At 47.6% G+C, this 22,912-nt stretch overlaps 1 protein-coding gene across 4 annotated transcripts in view; it reads right to left on the bottom strand.

Moving 5' to 3' along the window:
• Positions 1 to 22,912, bottom strand: part of RSL1D1 (ribosomal L1 domain containing 1) — a 69,055-nt gene that overhangs the window by 30,381 nt on the left and 15,762 nt on the right. For 3 of the 4 annotated variants that reach the window (XM_063934352.1, XM_063934353.1, XM_063934351.1), the window contains exons 2-6: positions 21,374 to 21,510; positions 19,755 to 19,893; positions 1,052 to 1,200; positions 587 to 688; positions 404 to 497 (exon numbers count right to left, since the gene is read on the bottom strand). In XM_063934352.1, the coding sequence (XP_063790422.1) occupies positions 404 to 497; positions 587 to 688; positions 1,052 to 1,200; positions 19,755 to 19,893; positions 21,374 to 21,420 (531 nt within the window). In that variant the 5' untranslated portion in view covers positions 21,421 to 21,510. Of the gene's footprint in view, positions 1 to 403; positions 498 to 586; positions 689 to 1,051; positions 1,201 to 19,754; positions 19,894 to 21,373; positions 21,511 to 21,833; positions 21,939 to 22,912 lie in introns of those variants that run through there. The other variant, XM_063934350.1, reaches the window with a different exon arrangement.

Raw genomic sequence — 22,912 nt, 5'->3', positions numbered from 1 at the left:
AAGATTGTGCCACACCTCCGGTTCAAGGCTTCACACCCCTTACTGTATAGGACTCCAGTGTCCCCTAGTGGATGAAAGAGAAATAACAATGTTATTCCTGGTGAAAATCAGAATGTTACCAGACTTTGACATGATGGAACGGTTTTCATGGTCTCTCAGCAATAACTATGTCAGTGGTTCTCAAACTCTGTCCTCAGGACCCCAAACAGGTCATGTTTTCCAGGTCATCTAGCAGGTGCACAGGTGTGTTCATTACTAGCTGACACGCTTTAAAAGATCCACAGGTGGAGCCAATTATTTCACTTGCGTTTCTGTTAGGAGACCAGGAAAATACACACTGTTTGGGGTCCTGAGGACAGAGTTTGAGAACCTATGAACTATGTTATACACAAGATGTACGCACCATTGGAAACTTCTCAGCCAAGGCTTGAGCAACGGTGAGTGTGTTTTCAACAATATCAGCAACTTCCATGCCAGTATGACCCACACGTACTGTGCTGCAAAGTGAGAAAATAAAAGCGAGAAGCAATGAGATTGACTTGTCAATATCTGATAGGCAGCACTACTTTATTTCCAAATAACTCACTAGCAGCAGCCTTTGTTGGTTATATGAAGCTGTGTGCCCTGGATATAGCGATTCAATTCAGTAGCCAGGTGCTTGCTCTTCAGATTCACAGATTGGGGCTCTCTGGAAAACCAAGAATTGCACACTGGTTATAAGAAATTGCTTCCTTAAGGTACAATTTAAAGTATATTGTTAATTTGCAATACATCAGAAATGTACCAAAGGTTGTTTCCTGTTAAGAAAAAGCTGTATTATTAGGGTACAAAATATGTTGACGGTACCACCTATAAGACTGCATAAACTGTAGGAATAACGCTTTCACAACGCTGCTCATATCGGACAAAAAACATAGGTTACATCCCTCATAAATGTTTATATAAAGGTTTATTAGATTAACTCCTTAGATCATCTTTTTCCCCTTCAATCTTCATTTTCTGTTCAGTATGAGCTGTAATTACCAGCTACCTGTTTCAGGATGTCACTCACCTCTTTTCCTTGTAGAAATGTTTTCCTATAAGGGATGGCAGTAGTCTGCGGATTCTATCGTCAGAGAGAAAAAGGTCATGATTGCTCAGCAAACGGCGCTTTGCTTCGAAAGGCTTATACTCCTTTTTCAGTTTTTTAAGAGGAATGACCTGTAACACCACATCCAATAAGCATATTAAATTAAAGCTTACTTTTGATTAACTCTCAAAAACAAACAAATGGGAGGGATTCAATTCAATGCAATGTTATGCTATGCAGGGTATCACTGCAATTTGCATCTTTGTGCACAAATCAGCCACATCAAGATTCCCTCCAGCCCTCTATAGGGGGATGCCATTGAATTTCCCCCAAGTACTGTAGTAAAGGATTGTTGCAATTACATAGTACCTCCAAAGCACGTAGGGTTAAAATGTTAAACAGTGCAAAAGGAAAAACAAGTACACCCCATCATTAAAGTCACCCATCTATATTATCCCCATTTGCTGCTGAGCACTAGTAGGACTCACCATCCGCATATACCTAAAAACTGCAGATGACAAGTCTCACTCGTCATCCACAGCAAAATGGCTTGCACCAACCTACCTTCCTCCCAACTGGCCCTCCGAGTACAGGGTTACAGGTGCCAATCCCAAACCCATAACATCGGCATGCTTGTCTCTTTTTTCCCCTTTCTTCAAATACTTCCCAAATCTCTGGCAATATTGTAAGGGGGGTGGGGGGTGCATTTTAAGCTTCTCTGTCACCCAGACAGATTAAGGCACCATGAACAATAACAAGCAAACAATAACTTTTTCCACATACTGATAGGTTGTTTCATTTTTAAAATAGTAGGCCTTGTTGGGCTACCATATTCCTCCCACCGAAAAAAACGTAAAAATCCTGAAAACCTGCTTTCATCTATTTTGGAATGGTGGATTATTGGTGAATAAAGAACGTAAAAAAAAAATAAAAAAAGGTAAAACAAAATAAAAAAAACCCATCATGTTTGCTTTTGATTCCCTTTCTTGAAATTTCAATAAAAAAATACTTATTGGCCATTTGGGTTAAAGTTTATGGATGTGTTAGAATGAGTAAAAATGCCAACGGCATTTTCTGAAAATGCTAAATGGGTATATTCAATTGAAGTCGGATCCATAGTTCCGACCAGGGCTATTCAAATGGCCATCTCAACCTGTGCCACATCCTCCTGCATATGCTGTGCTTTAACCGCTGCTCTCCCCCGTCTCCTCATCTCCTCCTCTCAGCTCCCTCATCTCAATCTGACTTTTTTTTTTTAAGTTGGATTGAGATGGTCGGAAAGGGGGCCAAAACGGATTTGGCCCCGTTTCCAACAGAAGCGCGCGGATCAGCAGCTAATCCGCCGAACCACGTGCTTTCCGACAAGCCGAATTCCCCAACTTGTCGGATAATTTTGGGATACATTGAACAGGTCGGAACCTCTTCCAACCTAAAAAAGTAGAAAAATTCCGTCTTTCCGATAGACGGCAGATCTCAAATTCAAATGAATATACCCCTATATGTATCATGTTTTATATAAATGTTTTAGCAACCTGTTTTTATACCAGTAATACATTTTCAGGTATTCAACTTGATGTCAGTTTCCTGAACATTTTATAACTTATTGTGTAACATTGAGTGACCATTTGCAAAAAATAAGATTTTACTCACCGGTAAATCTATTTCTCGTAGTCCGTAGTGGATGCTGGGGACTCCGTAAGGACCATGGGAATAGACAGGCTCCGCAGGAGACTGGGCACTCTAAGAAAGAATTAGTACTACTGGTGTGCACTGGCTCCTCCCTCTATGCCCCTCCTCCAGACCTCAGTTAAGGAAACTGTGCCCGGAAGAGCTGACATTACAAGGAAAGGATTTTGGAATCCAGGGTAAGACTCATACCAGCCACACCAATCACACCGTATAACTTGTGATAACTTACCCAGTTAACAGTATGAACAACAACAGAGCATCAGACAACCTGATGCAAACATAACATAACCCTTAGTTAAGCAATAACTTTATACAAGTATTGCAGAAGAAGTCCGCACTTGGGACGGGCGCCCAGCATCCACTACGGACTACGAGAAATAGATTTACCGGTGAGTAAAATCTTATTTTCTCTAACGTCCTAGTGGATGCTGGGGGCTCCGTAAGGACCATGGGGATTATACCAAAGCTCCCAAACGGGCGGGAGAGTGCGGATGACTCTGCAGCACCGAATGGGCAAACACAAGGTCCTCCTCAGCCAGGGTATCAAACTTGTAGAACTTTGCAAAGGTGTTTGAACCCGACCAAGTAGCTGCTCGGCAAAGTTGTAATGCTGAGACCCCTCGGGCAGCCGCCCAAGAAGAGCCCACTTTCCTTGTGGAATGGGCTTTCACTGATTTTGGATGCGGCAAACCAGCCGCAGAATGAGCCTGCTGAATCGTGTTACAGATCCAGCGAGCAATAGTCTGCTTTGAAGCAGGAGCACCCAGCTTGTTGGATGCATACAGGATAAACAGCGAGTCAGTTTTCCTGACTCCAGCCGTCCTGGCTACATAAATCTTCAAAGCCCTGACTACATCAAGCAACTTGGAGTCCTCCAAGTCACGAGTAGCCACAGGCACCACAATAGGTTGGTTCAAATGAAAAGATGACACCACCTTCGGCAGAAATTGCGGACGAGTCCGTAATTCTGCCCTGTCCATATGGAAAACCAGATAGGGGCTTTTACATGACAAAGCAGCCAATTCTGACACACGCCTAGCCGAAGCTAAGGCCAATAGCATGACCACTTTCCACGTGAGATACTTTAGCTCCACGGTCGTAAGTGGCTCAAACCAGTGAGATTTCAGGAAACTCAACACCACGTTAAGATCCCAAGGTTCCACTGGTGGCACAAAAGGGGGCTGAATATGCAGCACTCCCTTTACAAACGTCTGAACTTCAGGAAGCGAAGCCAGTTCCTTTTAAAAGAAAATGGATAGGGCCGAAATCTGGACCTTTATGGACCCTAATTTTAAGCCCATAGTCACTCCTGACTGTAGGAAGTGCAGGAACCGGCCCAGCTGGAATTCCTCTGTAGGGGCCTTCCTGGCCTCACACCAAGCAACATATTTTCGCCATATACGGTGATAATGTTTTGCTGTCACGTCCTTCCTAGCCTTTATCAGCGTAGGAATAACTTCATCCGGAATGCCTTTCTCCGCTAGGATCCGGCGTTCAACCGCCATGCCGTCAAACGCAGCCGCGGTAAGTCTTGGAACAGACAGGGCCCCTGTTGCAACAGATCCTGTCTGAGAGGCAGAGGCCATATGTCCTCTGTGAGCATTTCTTACAGTTCCGGGTACCAAGTCCTTCTTGGCCAATCCGGAACAATGAGTATTGTTCTCACTCCTCTTTTTCTTACGATTCTCAGCACCTTGGGTATGAGAGGAAGAGGAGGAAACACATAGACCGACTGGAACACCCACGGTGTTACTAGTGCGTCCACAGCTATCGCCTGAGGGTCTCTTGACCTGGCGCAATACCTTTGTAGCTTTTTGTTGAGGCGGGATGCCATCATGTCCACCTGTGGCAGTTCCCATCGATTTGTAATCTGTGTGAAGACTTCTTGATGAAGTCCCCACTCACCCGGGTGGAGGTCGTGCCTGCTGAGGAAGTCTGCTTCCCAGTTGTCCACTCCCGGAATGAACACTGCTGACAGTGCTTGCACGTGATTTTCCGCCCAAAGACGAATCCTGGTGGCTTCCGCCATCGCTACCCTGCTTCTTGTGCTGCCCTGGCGGTTTACATGAGCCACTACGGTGATGTTGTCTGACTGAATCAGCACCGGTTGGTTGCGAAGCAGAGGCTCCGCTTGACTCAGGGCGTTGTATATGGCCCTTAGTTCCAGGATATTGATGTGCAGACAAGCCTCCTGACTTGACCACAGCCCTTGGAAGTTTCTTCCCTGAGTGACTGCCCCCCATCCTCGGAGGCTTGCATCCGTGGTCACCAGGACCCAGTCCTGTATGCCGAACCTGCGGCCCTCGAGAAGGTGAGCACTCTGCAGCCACCACAGAAGAGACACCCTGGCCCTGGGGGATAGGGTGATCAGCCGATGCATCTGAAGATGCGATCCGGACCACTTGTCCAACAGATCCCACTGAAAGGTCCTCGCATGAAACCTGCCGAAGGGAATGGCTTCGTATGACGCCACCATCTTTCCCAGGACTCGCGTGCAGTGATGCACAGACACCTGTTTTGGTTTTAAGAGTTCTCTGACCAGAGTCACGAGCTCCTGAGCCTTCTCCGCCGGGAGAAACACCTTTTTCTGGTCCGTGTCCAGAATCATGCCCAGGAAGGGCAGACGAGTCGTAGGGATCAGCTGCGACTTTGGAATATTCAAAATCCAGCCGTGCTGTTGCAACACTTCCTGAGAGTGCGCTACACTGATCAGCAACTGCTCTCTGGACCTCGCCTTTATGAGGAGATCGTGCAAGTATGGGATAACTGACACCCTACTTTTGGAAGAGCACCATCATTTCCGCCATTACCTTGGTAAATATTCTCGGTGCCGTGGAGAGACCAAACGGCAACGTCTGGAATTGGTAATGACAGTCCTGTACCACAAATCTGAGGTACTCCTAATGAGGTGGATAAATGGGGACATGCAGGTAAGCATCCTTTATGTCCAGAGACACCATAAAATCCCCCTCTTCCAGGCTTGCAATGACCGCTCTGAGCGATTCCATCTTGAACCTTTTCAGGTAAATGTTCAGGGATTTTAAATTCAATATGGGTCTGACCGAACCGTCCGGTTTCGGAACCACAAACATTGTGGAATAGTAACCCCTTCCCTGTTGAGGGAGGGGAACCTGTACCACCACCTGCTGGAAATATAATTTGTGAATTGCCGCTAACACTACTTCCCTTTCTATGGGGGAAGCAGGCAGGGCTGATTTTAGGTAACGGTGAGGGGGCATCACTTCGAATTCCAGCTTGTATCCCTGAGACACAATCTGTATAGCCCAGGGATCCACCTGTGAGCGAACCCACTGGTGGCTGAATTTTCGGAGACGCGCCCCCACCGCTCCCGGCTCCACCTGTGGAGCCCCAGCGTCATGCGGTGGATTTAGTGGAAGCCGGGGAGGACTTCTGTTCCTGGGAACTAGCTGTATGGTGTAGCTTCTTTCCTCTACCCCTGCCTCAGGCAAGAAAGGACGCACCTCTGACTTTCTTGCCTTTTTGTGATCGAAAAGGACTGCATTTGGTAATACGGTGCTTTCTTAGGCTGTGAGGGAATATATGGCAAAAAATTTGACTTCCCAGCTGTAGCTGTGGAAACTAGGTCCGAGAGACCGTCCCCAAACAATTCCTCACCCTTGTAGGGTAAAACCTCCATGTGCTTTTTAGAGTCGGCATCGCCTGTCCATTGCCGAGTCCACAGGACCCTTCTGGCAGAAAATAAGAATTTACTTACCGATAATTCTATTTCTCATAGTCCGTAGTGGATGCTGGGGACTCCGAAAGGACCATGGGGAATAGCAGCTCCGCAGGAGACTGGGCACAAAAGTAAAAAGCTTTAGGACTACCTGGTGTGCACTGGCTCCTCCCCCTATGACCCTCCTCCAAGCCTCAGTTAGGATACTGTGCCCGGACGAGCGTACACAATAAGGAAGGATTTTGAATCCCGGGTAAGACTCATACCAGCCACACCAATCACACCGTACAACTTGTGATCTGAACCCAGTTAACAGCATGATAACAGAAGGAGCCTCTGAAAAGATGGCTCACAACAACAATAACCCGATTTTTGTAACAATAACTATGTACAAGTAATGCAGACAATCCGCACTTGGGATGGGCGCCCAGCATCCACTACGGACTATGAGAAATAGAATTATCGGTAAGTACATTCTTATTTTCTCTAACGTCCTAGTGGATGCTGGGGACTCCGAAAGGACCATGGGGATTATACCAAAGCTCCCAAACGGGCGGGAGAGTGCGGATGACTCTGCAGCACCGAATGAGAGAACTCCAGGTCCTCCTCAGCCAGGGTATCAAATTTGTAGAATTTAGCAAACGTGTTTGCCCCTGACCAAGTAGCTGCTCAGCAAAGCTGTAAAGCCGAGACCCCTCGGGCAGCCGCCCAAGATGAGCCCACTTTCCGTGTGGAATGGGCTTTTACAGATTTTGGCTGTGGCAGGCCTGCCACAGAATGTGCAAGCTGAATTGTACTACAAATCCAACGAGCAATTGTCTGCTTAGAAGCAGGAGCACCCAGCTTGTTGGGTGCATACAGGATAAACAGCGAGTCAGATTTTCTGACTCCAGCCGTCCTGGAAACATATTTTCAGGGCCCTGACTACGTCCAGCAACTTGGAATCCTCCAAGTCCCTAGTAGCCACAGGCACCACAATAGGCTGGTTTAAGTGAAATGCTGAAACCACCTTAGGGAGAAATTGAGGACGAGTCCTCAATTCTGCCCTGTCCGTATGAAAAATTAGGTAAGGGCTTTTATAGGATAAAGCCGCCAATTCTGAGACACGCCTGGCTGAAGCCAGGGCTAACAGCATTACCACTTTCCATGTGAGATATTTTAAGTCCACAGTGGTGAGTGGTTCAAACCAATGTGATTTTAGGAATCCCAAAACTGCATTGAGATCCCAAGGTGCCACTGGAGGCACAAAAGGAGGCTGTATATGCAGTACTCCCTTGACAAACGTCTGAACTTCAGGAACAGAAGCTAGTTCTTTTTGGAAGAATATTGACAGGGCCGAAATTTGAACCTTAATGGACCCTAATTTGAGGCCCATAGACAGTCCTGTTTGCAGGAAATGCAGGAATCGACCCAGTTGAAATTCCTCTGTAGGGGCCTTCCTGGCCTCGCACCACGCAACATATTTACGCCAAATACGGTGATAATGTTGTACGGTCACATCCTTCCTGGCTTTGATCAGGGTAGGGATGACTTCATCCGGAATGCCTTTTTCCTTCAGGATCCGGCGTTCAACCGCCATGCCGTCAAACGCAGCCGCGGTAAGTCTTGGAACAGACATGGTCCCTGCTGGAGCAGGTCCTTTCTTAGAGGTAGAGGCCACGGGTCTTCCGTGAGCATCTCTTGAATTTCCGGGTACCAAGTCCTTCTTGGCCAATCCGGAGCCACGAGTATAGTCTTTACTCCTCTCCTTCTTATGATTCTCAGTACTTTTGGTATGAGAGGAAGAGGAGGGAACACATACACTGACTGGTACACCCACGGTGTTACCAGAGCGTCCACAGCTATTGCCTGAGGGTCCCTTGACCTGGCGCAATAGCTGTCCAGTTTTTTGTTGAGGCGGGACGCCATCATGTCCACCTTTGGTTTTTCCCAACGGTTCACAATCATGTGGAAGACTTCTGGGTGAAGTCCCCACTCCCCCGGGTGAAGATCGTGTCTGCTGAGGAAGTCTGCTTCCCAGTTGTCCACTCCCGGAATGAACACTGCTGACAGTGCTATCACATGATTTTCCGCCCAGCGAAGAATCCTTGCCACTTCCGTCATTGCCCTCCTGCTTCTTGTGCCGCCCTGTCTGTTTACGTGGGCGACTGCCGTGATGTTGTCCGACTGGATCAACACCGGCTGACCCTGAAGCAGAGGTCTTGCCTGACTTAGGGCATTGTAAATGGCCCTTAGTTCCAGGATATTTATGTGAAGTGACGTTTCCATGCTTGACCACAAGCCCTGGAAATGTCTTCCCTGTGTGACTGCTCCCCAGCCTCTCAGGCTGGCATCCGTGGTCACCAGGACCCAATCCTGAATGCCGAATCTGCGGCCCTCTAGGAGATGAGCACTCTGTAACCACCACAGGAGAGACACCCTTGTCCTTGGAGACAGGGTTATCCGCTGATGCATTTGAAGATGCGATCCGGACCATTTGTCCAGCAGATCCCACTGAAAAGTTCTTGCGTGGAATCTGCCGAATGGAATCGCTTCGTAAGAAGCCACCATCTTTCCCAGGACCCTTGTGCATTGATGTACTGACACTTGGCCTGGTCTTAGGAGGTTCCTGACTAGGTCGGATAACTCCCTGGCTTTCTCTTCCGGGAGAAACACCTTTTTCTGTACTGTGTCCAGAATCATTCCTAGGAACAGCAGACGTGTCGTCGGAATCAGCTGCGATTTTGGAATCCATCCGTGCTGTCGTAGTACTACTTGAGATAGTGCTACTCCGACCTCTAACTGTTCTCTGGACCTTGCCCTTATCAGGAGATCGTCCAAGTAAGGGATAATAAAGACGCCTTTTCTTCGAAGAAGAATCATCATTTCGGCCATTACCTTGGTAAAGACCCGGGGTGCCGTGGACAATCCAAACGGCAGCGTCTGAAACTGATAGTGACAGTTCTGTACCACAAACCTGAGGTACCCTTGGTGAGAAGGGCAAATTGGGACATGGAGGTAAGCATCCTTGATGTCCAGAGACACCATATCCTTGATGTCCAGAGACACCCTTCTTCCAGGTTCGCTATCACTGCTCTGAGTGACTCCATCTTGAACTTGAACCTTTTTATGTAAGTGTTCAAGGATTTCAGATTTAAAATGGGTCTCACCGAGCCGTCCGGCTTCGGTACCACAAACAGCGTGGAATAATACCCCTTTCCCTGTTGTAGGAGGGGTACCTTGATTATCACTTGCTGGGAATACAGCTTGTGAATGGCTTCCAATACCGCCTCCCTGTCGGGGGGAGACGTTGGTAAAGCAGACTTCAGGAACCGGCGAGGGGGAGACGTCTCGAATTCCAATTTGTACCCCTGAGATACTACCTGCAGGATCCAGGGGTCCACTTGCGAGTGAGCCCACTGGGCGCTGAAATTCTTGAGACGGGCCCCCACCGTGCCTGAGTCCGCTTGTAAGGCCCCAGCGTCATGCTGAGGACTTGGCAGAAGCGGGGGAGGGCTTCTGTTCGTGGGAAGAGGCTGTCTGCTGCAGTCTTTTTCCCCTTCCTCTGCCCCGGGGCAGATATGAGTGGCCTTTTGCCCGCTTGCCCTTATGGGGACGAAAGGACTGAGCCTGAAAAGACGGTATCTTTTTCTGCTGCGAGGTGACTTGGGGTAAAAAGGTGGATTTCCCAGCCGTTGCCGTGGCCACCAGGTCCGATAGACCGACCCCAAATAACTCCTCCCCTTTATACGGCAATACTTCCATATGCCGTTTGGAATCCGCATCACCTGACCACTGTCGCGTCCATAACCCTCTTCTGGCAGAAATGGACATCGCACTTACTCTTGATGCCAGAGTGCAAATATCCCTCTGTGCATCACGCATATATAGAAATGCATCCTTTAAATGCTCTATAGTCAATAATATATTGTCCCTGTCCAGGGTATCAATATTTTCAGTCAGGGAATCCGACCAAGCCACCCCAGCACTGCACATCCAGGCTGAGGCGATTGCTGGTCGTAGTATAATACCAGTATGTGTGTATATACTTTTTAGGATATTTTCCAGCTTCCTATCAGCTGGTTCCTTGAGGGCGGCCGTATCAGGAGACGGTAACGCCACTTGTTTTGATAAGCGTGTGAGCGCCTTATCCACTCTAGGGGGTGTTTCCCAACGCGCCCTAACCTCTGGCGGGAAAGGGTATAATGGCAATAATTTTTTAGAAATTAGCAGTTTTTTATCGGGGGAAACCCACGCTTCATCACACACCTCATTTAATTCATCTGATTCAGGAAAAACTACGGGTAGTTTTTTCACACCCCACATAATACCCTTTTTTGTGGTACTTGTAGTATCAGAAATGTTCAAAACCTCCTTCATTGCCGTGATCATGTAACGTGTGGCCCTACTGGAAAATACGTTTCTTTCCTCACCGTCGACACTGGAGTCAGTGTCCGTGTCTGTATCGACCTGAGGTAACGGGCGTTTTATAGCCTCTGACGGTGTTTGAGACGCCTGTACAGGTATTAACTGATTTGCCGGCTGTCTCATGTCGTCAACAGTCTTTTGTAAAGTGCCGACACTATCACGTAATTCTTTCCATAAGACCATCCAGTCAGGTGTCGACTCCCTAGGGGGTGACATCACTAACACAGGCAATTGCTCCGCCTCTACACCATTTTCCTCCTCATACATGTCGACACAACGTACCGACACACAGCACACACACAGGGAATGTTCTGATAGAGGACAGGACCCCACTAGCCCTTTGGTGAGACAGAGGGAGAGTTTGCCAGCACACACCAGAGCGCTATATATATATATATATATACAGGGATAACATTATATAAGTGTTTTTCCCTAATATAGCTGCTGTATATATTTATATGCCAATTTAGTGCCCCCCCTCTCTTGTTTTACCCTGTTTCTGTAGTGCAGGACTGCAGGGGAGAGTCAGGGAGCCTTCCTCCAACGGAGCTGTGAGGAAAAAATGGCGCCAGTGTGCTGGGGAGATAGGCTCCGCCCCCTTCTCGGCGGCCTTTCTCCCGCTTTTTTCTGGAAAAATTGGCAGGGGTTAAATGCATCCATATAGCCCAGGAGCTATATGTGATGTATTTTTTGCCAAAAAAAGGTGTTTTATTGCGTCTCAGGGCGCCCCCCCCAGCGCCCTGCACCCTCAGTGACCGGAGTGTGAAGTGTGCTGAGAGCAATGGCGCACAGCTGCGCTGCTGTGCGCTACCTTATTGAAGACAGGACGTCTTCTGCCGCCGATTTTCCGGACCTCTTCAGTCTTCTGGCTCTGTAAGGGGGCCGGCGGCGCGGCTCTGGGACCCATCCATGGCTGGGCCTGTGATCGTCCCTCTGGAGCTAATGTCCAGTAGCCTAAGAAGCCCAATCCACTCTGCACGCAGGTGAGTTCGCTTCTTCTCCCCTTAGTCCCTCGGTGCAGTGAGCCTGTTGCCAGCAGGTCTCACTGAAAATAAAAAACCTAAAACTAAACTTTTCACGAAGCAGCTCAGGAGAGCCCCTTAGCCTGCACCCGTCTCGTTCGGGCACAAAAATCTAACTGAGGCTTGGAGGAGGGTCATAGGGGGAGGATCCAGTGCACACCAGGTAGTCCTAAAGCTTTTTACTTTTGTGCCCAGTCTCCTGCGGAGCCGCTATTCCCCATGGTCCTTTCGGAGTCCCCAGCATCCACTAGGACGTTAGAGAAATCGACATTGCATTTATTCTAGAGCCCAGTAGGCAAATGTCCCTTTGGGCATCCCTCATATATAGGACAGCGTCTTTTATATGCCCCAGGGTCAGTAAAATAGTATCCTTGTCCAAAGTATCCAGTTCCTCAGACAGTGTATCTGTCCATGCTGCTACAGCACTACACATCCAGGCCGACGCAATTGCCGGCCACAGTATGGTACCTGAATGTGTATAAACAGACTTCAGGATACCTTCCTGCTTCCTATCCGCAGGATCCTTTAGGGAGGCCGTATCCTGTGACGGCAGGGCCACCTTCTTAGATAAGCGTGTCAGAGCTTTGTCTACCCTAGGGGAGGATTCCCAGCGCATCCTGTCCGTTGGCGGGAAGGGGTACGCCATAAGTAACCTTTTGGAAATCAGTACTTTCCTATCAGGAGAATCCCAAGCTTTTTCACATAACTCATTTAACTCATGTGAAGGGGGAAAAGTCACCTCTTGCTTTTTCTCTCCAAACATATTAACCCTCTTGTCAGGGACAGGGTTTACCTCTGATATGTGCAATACATCCTTCATAGCTACAATCATGTAGCGGATGGCTTTAGCCATTTTAGGCTGCAATTTTGCATCATCGCCATCGACACTGGAGTCAGAATCCGTGTCAATATCTGTGTCAACAATATGGGATAGTGGGCGCTTCTGAGACCCTGACGGCCTCTGCGCTGTAGGATCAGGCATGGGCTGAGACCCCGACTGTCCCAAGGCTTCAGCTTTATCCAACCTTTTATGCAAGGAGTTTACATTATCATTTAACACCTTCCACATATCCATCCAATCAGGTGTCGGCGGGGACACCTCATTCATCTGCACCTGCTCTGCCTCCACATAGCCCTCCTCGTCAAACATGTCGACACAAACGTACCAACACACACACACACACACACACAGGGAATGCTCTATATGAGGACAGGACCCCCACAAGGCCTTTTGGAGACAGAGAGAGAGTATGCCAGCACACACCCCAGCGCTATATAACCCAGGAATCACACAGTAACTTAGTGTTTACCCAGTAGCTGCTGTATATATGATTATTGTGCTAAATTTATGTGCCCCCCTTCTCTTTTTACCCTCTTTCTACCGTGAGTCTGCAGGGGAGAGCCTGGGGAGCTTCCTCTCAGCGGAGCTGTGGAGAGAAAATGGCGCTGGTAAGTGCTGAGGAAGAAGCCCCGCCCCCTCAGCGGCGGGCTTCTGTCGCGCGATTTGGTGTAAAAAATGGCGGGGGCTCATGCATATATACAGTGCCCAGCTGTATATATGCTGCTTTTGCCAGGAGGTACTCAATTGCTGCCCAGGGCCCTCCCCCCTGCACCCTACAGTGACCGGAGTGTGTGGGTTAGTGTGGGCGCAATGGCGCACAGCTGCAGTGCTGTGCGCTACCTCATGTGAAGACAGGAGTCTTCTGCCGCCGATTTTGACGTCTTCTTGCTTCATCCGCCGGCTTCTGGCTCTGCAAGGGGGACGGCGGCGCGGCTCCGGGAACGGACGACCAAGGTTAAGTTCCTGTGTTCGAACCCTCTGGAGCTAATGGTGTCCAGTAGCCTAAGAAGCGCAACCTAGCCGCAGTTAGTAGGTTTGCTTCTCTCCCCTCAGTCCCACGTAGCAGAGAGTCTGTTGCCAGCAGAAGCTCTCTGAAAATAAAAAAACCTAACTAAAATACTTTCTTAATAGCAAGCTCAGGAGAGCTCACTAAAATGCACCCAGCTCCTTCCGGGCACAGATTCAAACTGGAGGAGGGGCATAGAGGGAGGAGCCAGTGCACACCAGTAGTACTAATTCTTTCTTAGAGTGCCCAGTCTCCTGCGGAGCCCATCTATTGCCATGGTCCTTACGGAGTCCCCAGCATCCACTAGGACGTTATACTTTTCTCTATTACTGTTATGTTAACTGAATAGCGCACCTGAGGTAACTGTTTCCACACATATACACACACAATTCAAATAGTTTGAAACTCATGTTTCCAGTAATATTTAAAATACAAAATGTTAAAATAGGATTTTAAATTACCTACTAGTAAATCCTTTTCTCGTATTCCGTAGAGGATGCTGGGGTCCACATTAGTACCATGGGGTATTACGGGTCCACTAGGAGCCACTGGCACTTTAAGAGTGTGGGCTGGCTCCTCCCTCTATGCCCCTCCTACCAGACTGTCTAGAAACTGTACTCGAGGAGACAGACAACTTAGAGAAAAGTATTTTACACAGATAGTGGCGATATTCACACCAGCTCACACAAACAAGGCAAACCAAGCTATCTAGCTTGAAAACTCAGCAACAGCTGAACAAGATTACTGAACCAAGTAATAACGCAGTACTTAAAGAACGCAATACTGAACCAAGTAACCACCGCAGGATAACGAAGCGCTGGGCGGGCACCCAGCATCCTCTATGGACTACGAGAAAAGGATTTACTGGCAGGTAATTAAAATCATATTTTCTCTTATGTCCTACAGGATGCTGGGGCCCACATTAGTACCATGGGGATGTACCAAAGCTCCCAGATCGGGAGGGAGAGCGCAGAGGCTCCTGCAGAACTGACTGACCACATTTTAGGTCCTCAGTGGCCAAAGTATCAAACTTGTAGAACTTAGCAAAATTGTTCAACCCAGACCAAGTAGCCGCTCAGCAAAGCTGTAAAGCCGAGACACCCCGGGCAGCCGCCCAGGAAGAACCCACTTTACAAATAGAGTGGGCCTTAACAGATTTTGGACATGACAATCCTGCCGTCGAATACACATGCTGGATAGTGAACCTGATCCAGCGGGAGATCATCTGCTTAGAAGCAGGATACCATTTTCTTGGGATCATACAGGACAAACAGAGAGTTTGACTTTCTGCGACTACCAGTTCTCTTCACATTAATTTTCAGAGTCCTTACAACATCCAAGGACTTTGATGGAATTAAGGAGTCAGTAGCAACTGGCACCACAATAGGTTGATTGATCTGAAAAACCGACACAACCTTTGGAAGGAAGTGCTGAAGTGCCCGGAACTCAGCTCTATCTTCATGGAAGATCAAGTAGGGACTTTTACAAGACAAAGCCCCCAACTCCGACGCACGTCTATCAGAAGCTAAGGCCAACAGAGTGACAACCTTCCACGTGAGAAACTTGACCTCAACCTCCTGTAGAGGCTTGAACCAATCCAAATGGAGGAACTGCAACACCACTTTAAGATCCCATAGCGCCGTAGGCGGCACAAAGGGAGGCTGGATGTGCAGAACCCCTTTCAAGAAAGTCTGAACCTCAGGGAGGGAAGCCAGTTGTTTCTGGAAGAAAATGCATAAGGCCGAAATCTGGATCATTACGGATCCCAACCTCAGGCCCATATCCACACCTGCTTGTAGGAAGAGGAAAAATCGTCCCAGTTGAAACTCCACCGTAGGAAACTTCTTGGATTCACACCAAGATACATACCATTTCCAAATGCGATGGTAATGTTACTCCTTTTCTAGCCTGTATCAGTGTAGGAATTACCTTGTTCGGAATGCCCTTCTGAGCTAGTATCTGGCGTTCAACCTCCATGCCGTCAAACGTAGCCGCGGCGCAGTAAGTCTTAATAGGCGAACGGCCCCTGTTGCAGCAGGCCCTCCCGAAGAGGGAGGGGCCTCGGGTCTTCCAGCAGTAGACCCAGAAGATTCGCGTGCCAAGCCCTTCTTGACCAATCCGGAGCGATGAGGATTGCCTGAACTCTTGTTCTCCTTATGAGCTTTAGGATCCTTGGAATGAGTGGAAGGAACACGTACACCGGCTGGAACACCCACGGAGTCACCAGGGCGTCCACCGCCACTGCTTGCGGGTCTCTTGACCTTAAACAATACCTCCAAAGCTTCTTGTTGAGACAGGAGGCCATCATGTCTATTTGAGGTACACCCCAAAGATTTGTCACCTCCGTGAACACCTCCGGATGGAGGCCCCACTCTCCTGGATGGAGATCGTGTCTGCTGAGAAAGTCTGCTTCCCAGTTGTCAACTCCCGGAATGAAAATTGCTGACAGCGCCAACATGCGCTTTTCTGCCCAGAGGATGATTCTCGTTACATCTGACATTGCAGCTCTGCTTTTCGTTCCGCTCTGTCGGTTTATGTAGGCCACAGTCGTTACATTGTCCGACTGCACTTGAATGGCCCGATCTCGCAGAAGATGTGCCGCTTCGAGAAGACCATTGTACACGGCTCTTCGCTCCAGAATGTTTATTGGAAGACTGGATTCCAGACTTAACCACCTTCCCTGGAATGTTTCCCCTTGAGTGACTGCGCCCCATCCCCTGAGACTTGCATCCATGGTTAGAAGGATCCAGTCCTGAATCCCGAACCTGCGGCCCTCCAGAAGGTGATGCATTTGCAGCCCCCAGAGGAGTGAAATCCTTGCTTTCGGCGACAGATGTATCCTCTGGTGCATATGTAGATGAGAACCCAAACCACTTGTCTAGGAGGTCCAGTTGGAAGGATCGAGCATGAAACCTGCCGTACTGTAGAGCCTCGTAGAAGGCAACCATCTTTCCCAGAAGGCAATTGCACTGATGAACAGATACCCAGGCAGGCTTCAAGACATCCCGGACCATCGATTGTATCACCAACGCTTTACCCACCGGTGGAAACACCCTCTGCACTTCCGTGTTGAGGATCATCCCCAGGAAAGAATCTCCTCGTCGGTTCCAAATGTGACTTCGGAAGGTTCATGATCCAACCATGTTCCCTGAGCAGACGAGTCGTGAGAGCAATGGACTGCAACAACATCTCCCTGGACGATGTCTTTATCAGCAGATCGTCCAGATATGGAATTATGTTCACTCCCTGTCCACGGAGAACCATCACCTCTGCAATTACCTTGGTGAACACCCTCGGTGCTGTGGAGAGCCTGAATGGCAGTGCCTGAAACGGATAGTGACCGTCTAACAGTGCAATTCTGAGATAAGCCAAATCGGGATGTGGAGGTATGCATCCTTGATATCCAGGGATACCAGAAACTCTCCCTCCTCCAGACCTAAAATCACCGCTCTCAGAGACTCCATTTTGAACTCACTCAAATAAAGGTATAACGATTTCAAGTTCAAAATCGGTCTGACCGAACCATCCGGTTTCGGTACCACGAAAAGGTTTGAATAGTAACCCATGTGTTGCATATGAGGTGGAACTGGTACAATGACCGCTGACTTTTCCAATTTTCGGATGGATTCCTGTAGGATAGCCCTGTGTCAGTTAAGCTGGCAAGCCTGATTTGAAGAATCGGTGAGGCGGGAGTTATTGAAACTCCAGTCTGTACCCCTGGGACACAATATCCTGTACCCAGGGACCCATGCCGGACGACACCCAGACGTGGCTGAAACATCTGAGTCTCGCACCCACCAACCCATTCTCTAGGCTGCGCGGTCCACCGTCATGCTAAGGATTTTCAGGAACCAGAAGCAGGCTTCTAGTCCTGGGAGCCTGCAGGAGCAGGCTTCTTGGGTTTTGCCCGACCACCTCTAAAGAAAGTGGTAGGAGGCTTGGACTTTCGTCTTAGCCGTCCGAAAGGACTGCAATGCCAAGGAAGAGAAGATGAGAAGTGTATCTTCGTAGAAGGAGCAGCTAAAAATGTGACTTACCCGTGGCAGACCATTGGCATAGCCAGAGTCCCCTGCGACTCCACCATGAAACCCGCAGAATCCTGTATGTTACATAAAAACAGTTCAATGTCACTTCTATCCATTGTATCTAAGTCTTCTAGTAACGTGCCACTTTACTATAGCTTTAGAAATCCATGTACAGGCAATAGTAGGCCGTAACGCCACCCCTGAAGCAGTGTACATGGATTTGAGCGTAGTGTCAATTTTACGATCAGCCAGTTATTTTACCGTGGTAGATCCAGGAACAGGTAACACTACCTTTTTTGAAAGCCTGTAAACAGATCTACATGGGCGGGTTTTCCCATTTTTTTCTATCCTCCTCAGGGTAGGGAAAAGCAACCAGAACCCTCTTGGGAATCTGGACTTTTTCTCTGGGGTTTCCCAGGATTTTTCAAATAAAGCTTTTAATTCTTTAGACGCAGGGAAGGTTAGCAAGGCTTTCTTATTGTCTGTGAAGCAAGCCTCCTCAACCTGCTCAGGTGGTGTGTCAGTAATGTTTAATACATCTCTAATGGCCTCAATCATGAGCTGCACCCCCTTTGAAAGGGATGCCACCCCCCTCAGCACATCCCCATCACCGTCTGCCGTGTCAGAGTCGCTATCTGTGTCGGCTTGCATAATCTGGGAAATTGCACATTTCTTTGGGTATATGCTAGAGGCTTTAGAAGGAATAGGAACAGAACCTGACCAAACTGCCATAGAATTCTTTAAAACCTGAGTTTCAGACTCAGTAAGAGCCACCCTAGTAGCAATCTGAGAGATCATTCCCTTAATTGAAATCAGCCATTCTGGCTCAGAGATAGAAGCCCGAGACAAGACAAGATATTCCTGGGTACAGGGAATGGATTCCTCTGCAGCATAAGACACAGAGTCCCTAGACATAGTTATGTGAGAGAGCATAAGCCCACACACACACAGGGAGAGTCACAGTCTCTCCCCCCCCCCCCCCCCCCAAGTACCTTCAGAGAAACAGAGCTTGGAGCCAGCTCATACACAGCGCTCAATTAGGCAGTTGTAAACAAAATACCTGGCGCTGACTGTGTACCCTTAATAGACAACACAGTAATTTACAGCTTCCCCCCCCACTTCTACAACCCCCTGGTGCCACACAGGATAGTTGTAGTCATGTGGAGGGACAGCACTCCCAGTCAGCGTCTCTGTAGCTGCATCTGCAGGGAGAAAATGGCACTGGAAGCCGCTGGGTCCGCTCTGAGGAGAAGCTCCGCCCCTTGAACATGGCGCATCTTCCCGCACTTTCAATTCTTTATACTGGCCTGAGGTATCGCTGGCAGTGTTACCGGGGTCCCTGACAGCCTTGAGTGACCAGTGTAGGGTGTCTGCACTGGCTCAGGGCGCCCCTCATAGCGCCGCACTGCATACCGCTGAGCTCTCCGGAGCGCAGTTAGTATTGCGCTCCTACCCTGTTGCCGCCATTCACACTAGCTCCCCGCTTGTTGGGTCGCCGGTGACTCACTCGCCACCGAAATCTTCTGGCTGTTAAGGGGTGGCGACATGCTGCGGGAGTTAGCGGTCACCTCGGGCGGCTAACAATCATCACCCTCAGGAGCTCAGTGTCCTGTCAGCGAAGATGGTGGCCTTTAACCTCTCAGGGTTGGACACTACTCTCCCCGTAAGTCCCTCGAAGCAGGGAGGCTGTTGCCAGCAGCCTCCCTGTGCCTAACTCAAAGAAAAATAATAAAACTAGAAAAACCTCCTATGGAGCTCCCCTAGCTGTGACCGGCTCCTCCGGGCATATTTTCTAAACTGAGTCTGGTAGGAGGGGCATAGAGGCAGGAGCCAGCCCACACTATCATTCTTAAAGTGCCAGTGGCTCCTAGTGGACCCGTCTATACCCATGGTACTAATGTGGACCCCAGCATCCTCTAGGACGTAACAGAAATAACGCTTCCCTACATATTATAGCTTTTATATCAGATTTGTACCAGAATGCACTTCAGTACTTACCTCAGTTATCTGTGTAACTCCATGCTGACTGAGCAATTTTTTGTAGAACTTTTCTGTCTGTTCAGCATTCATGTTTGGCTCATCTTTGGTGAAGAGACAAACTTCACTTGTACTAGGTCTAATTCCATGAGGAAGCGGACTGTAGGTGAAGAAAACCAATACATATTTAGTACACAGGGATACGTCAACAGTTTACCATACTACAGCTTATCTAAGCATGTTGTGCGACAGACGGGAGACCAGGTTCGTCTGGAATTTGGTAGATTACTAAAAATGAACACCTTCCCCCCCTCAAGCCTTAAAGCAGCCCACACTGATGCCCGGGGCACTTTGATTTGGCAAATATGACCAGCTCAAGGCATTTGTCAAAGTTAAGCCGAGTACACACTAGACCATGGGTCTTCAACCTGTGGCCCTTCAGCTGCTGTGGAACTAACATCCCAGCTTGTCCTGCCATGGTTTTGCTATTATGACCTGCTAAAACTGAGGCAGGGCATGCTAGGATGTGTAGTTTCACAGCAGCTGGAGTGCTGCAGGTTGAAGACCCATGCATATGATATGTCGTCTGATCGGACCAACATATCGAGAACATTGTTTAGTGTGTACCTGCTATGTTGCTGACGAGGCGCACTCCTGAGTATAGTCATCAACTTCCTGCATCGGCCCTACATGCCGATGCCGTGCTGGGTTCATATCGTTAAGTGTGTACCCAGCATTATACTAGTTCACCCAGGACATAAGACAGTATAAGATGTTTTTTTTAGCAGGCGGGTGTCTATGTTCCTATTTCGTAGTTACAGAGCAAAACATAGCAAACCATTTACATGACAAAAAGACAAGTCTGATGACCAAGGTAAAAGACAGTGTATGCTTGAGATATGCATTCACATTATATGGCGATGATCAGGATGCTGCGAGAGGAGTTTCACTTCACACATTAGTGAACACCTTTTGTTTATAAATGCTTTTGAGAGAAACAAATACACAGAGCTCATGTCTGGATCATATATCATAAATGTGGGTTTTGGGTTACAGAAATATGGAATTAAGAATTACAATCACAGCAATATGTATATTATGAAATAATAAAATCTCTTAGATTGGATGCACTTGTATATACTATGCTCCAAACTTGTGTTGCCTTGCAGGGACCAGTTAGTATACTGAATGTAAAAACCATTAGCACGGCTTATAAACAAGTGCTGTGGTGAGAAGTCTAAACAGATCATTAGGTCATTTGTCAAAAAAAGCTTGGAGATTTGACAAGGAAGGATTACACACTGCCTGGATTCTAGTGACCTGTAACTTAAGTCTGACAGCATACTGCATGATGATTACATGGTGGCTGCTGGTGCTGTAGTTACATTGCATAGCTGCAGATTGTGTTGGAGACAGTAATTTTCCAACCTGAGTTTGAGATGCAGCAGCATGAAATACATCACCATAGGCTGTAACAGACATTAGCATTGGTTGAGCAATGCCCTCTGACCATTACGGGGAGGCAACATAGATTCTGGGCAAATAGAATACCATTGTAAAAGAAAAAAGTGGAATTAGTCTTACTGCGTTTTCCAAGTAAATAATTTAATAATGAATAAACCGTAGATATAGGAGCTTACATTCTGATGGTTTGTGCGCGAGTTGGAATTTTCCATACAGTAACCATTAAGGATACCTGGTCATGTTCATTTAAAAGCAAAGAATTAGCCTTCTTTGTTTTCTGATACGCAAAAAGAGCCTGTATTGCCTTCTTAACCTGAAAAATAAAGAGCAAAAAACAAGTCAAGAACATTACTTTAATAACATTAGCTTCTACTACTCTCATGGAAAGGACACTAGAAGACTTAGGGCCTAATTCAGACTTGACCACTGTGCGGCAAATTTGCACATTTTTTCTATACTGTGCAGTCTGTGTGTAGCCCAGGACTTACTCATACAGTGCGATCCAAACAGGCTGATCAGGGCCGGAGCGGACGTCACACACACTCACAGAGAACGCTTGGTAACGCCTGCGTTTTTCCTGACACTCCCAGTAAATGGCCAGTTACCACCCACAAACGGCTTCCTCTTGTAAATCACCTTGCGATCGAAATTATCGCACCATCCTGTCACTGTTTGGCCTCGCGCTTCCTCTTTGCGATGCATGCGCAGTCATTCGATACAGCAGTGACCAGGTCTGAATCGGGCCCTTAGTTAAGCCATAAGATATATGAAGCCAACATTAGTATCATTTTATTGAAATACATAAACCAAAACTATGGACTTCTAGTGAATGTTCCAGAAATCTATTAACTGCCAAGTTGCATGCACAATGTTCGAACAGTAACTGAGAATACAGTACATTGGGAGTAATGGCGCTTTGATAAAACAACTGGCTTATCTGAGTAATAGGGTTACAGGCTCCTAGGTAAAAGAAATGCGCTGAACACAACTGGGGATTTCAACATAGGGAAATAAACAAAGAACTGCATGTCTGATGCTATACTTTCCAATGTGTTTTTGCTTTAATCACATTTGAAGAGTAAGCTTCTGTTTGCACTGAAGCGCGATTGATTATTCTACACATCTATTTTTTGTTAAAGCTACATTGGAAAGTCAGGAGATGACTGAAAATAGCAAAACACCTTTAGAACACATTCATTTATTAAACAAAGAAAAAAGGGGAAAAAATAATTTAATGAAACATGGTGAGGGCAAGAGACTGAATGAACAGTCATAACTTTGGGGGCATTCACTTGCACACAATGTGCAGCCAGACATAGCCACAATACCCAGCTGTGGTCATACTGGCCAATAACAGAAGTGCCAACATCTATGCAGGCAGACATGCACTGCTCCGGAATGATGTCAGGTAATTGAACTCACACCCATCTGCTCCTAGACAACGAAAGTGTTTCATTGAAATATAGCAGACTTTTGGAGAAACAAACCTCAGTTACAAACAAAGTAAACAGTAGTTGAAGCCTGTCAGCTAAATAGCATGCATAAAGGCACAAGGATAGATAGATAGATAGATAGATAGATAGATAGACTTAAGTGCTCACTAGACTGTCTTCATATGGCCATATATTCTTAGCTTCATTATTAAGTCTGTAACGTGACCTTTGATCTAGTACCAGAAGCACAAACAGATACGTGTTATATTCCTTCAGTAGGAA

The sequence above is a fragment of the Pseudophryne corroboree genome, chromosome 7, assembly GCF_028390025.1.
Source record: "Pseudophryne corroboree isolate aPseCor3 chromosome 7, aPseCor3.hap2, whole genome shotgun sequence".
Taxonomy (NCBI): domain Eukaryota; kingdom Metazoa; phylum Chordata; class Amphibia; order Anura; family Myobatrachidae; genus Pseudophryne; species Pseudophryne corroboree.
The sequence above is the reverse complement of the archived record's forward strand: the minus strand, read 5'-3'. Positions and strand labels throughout refer to the sequence as shown.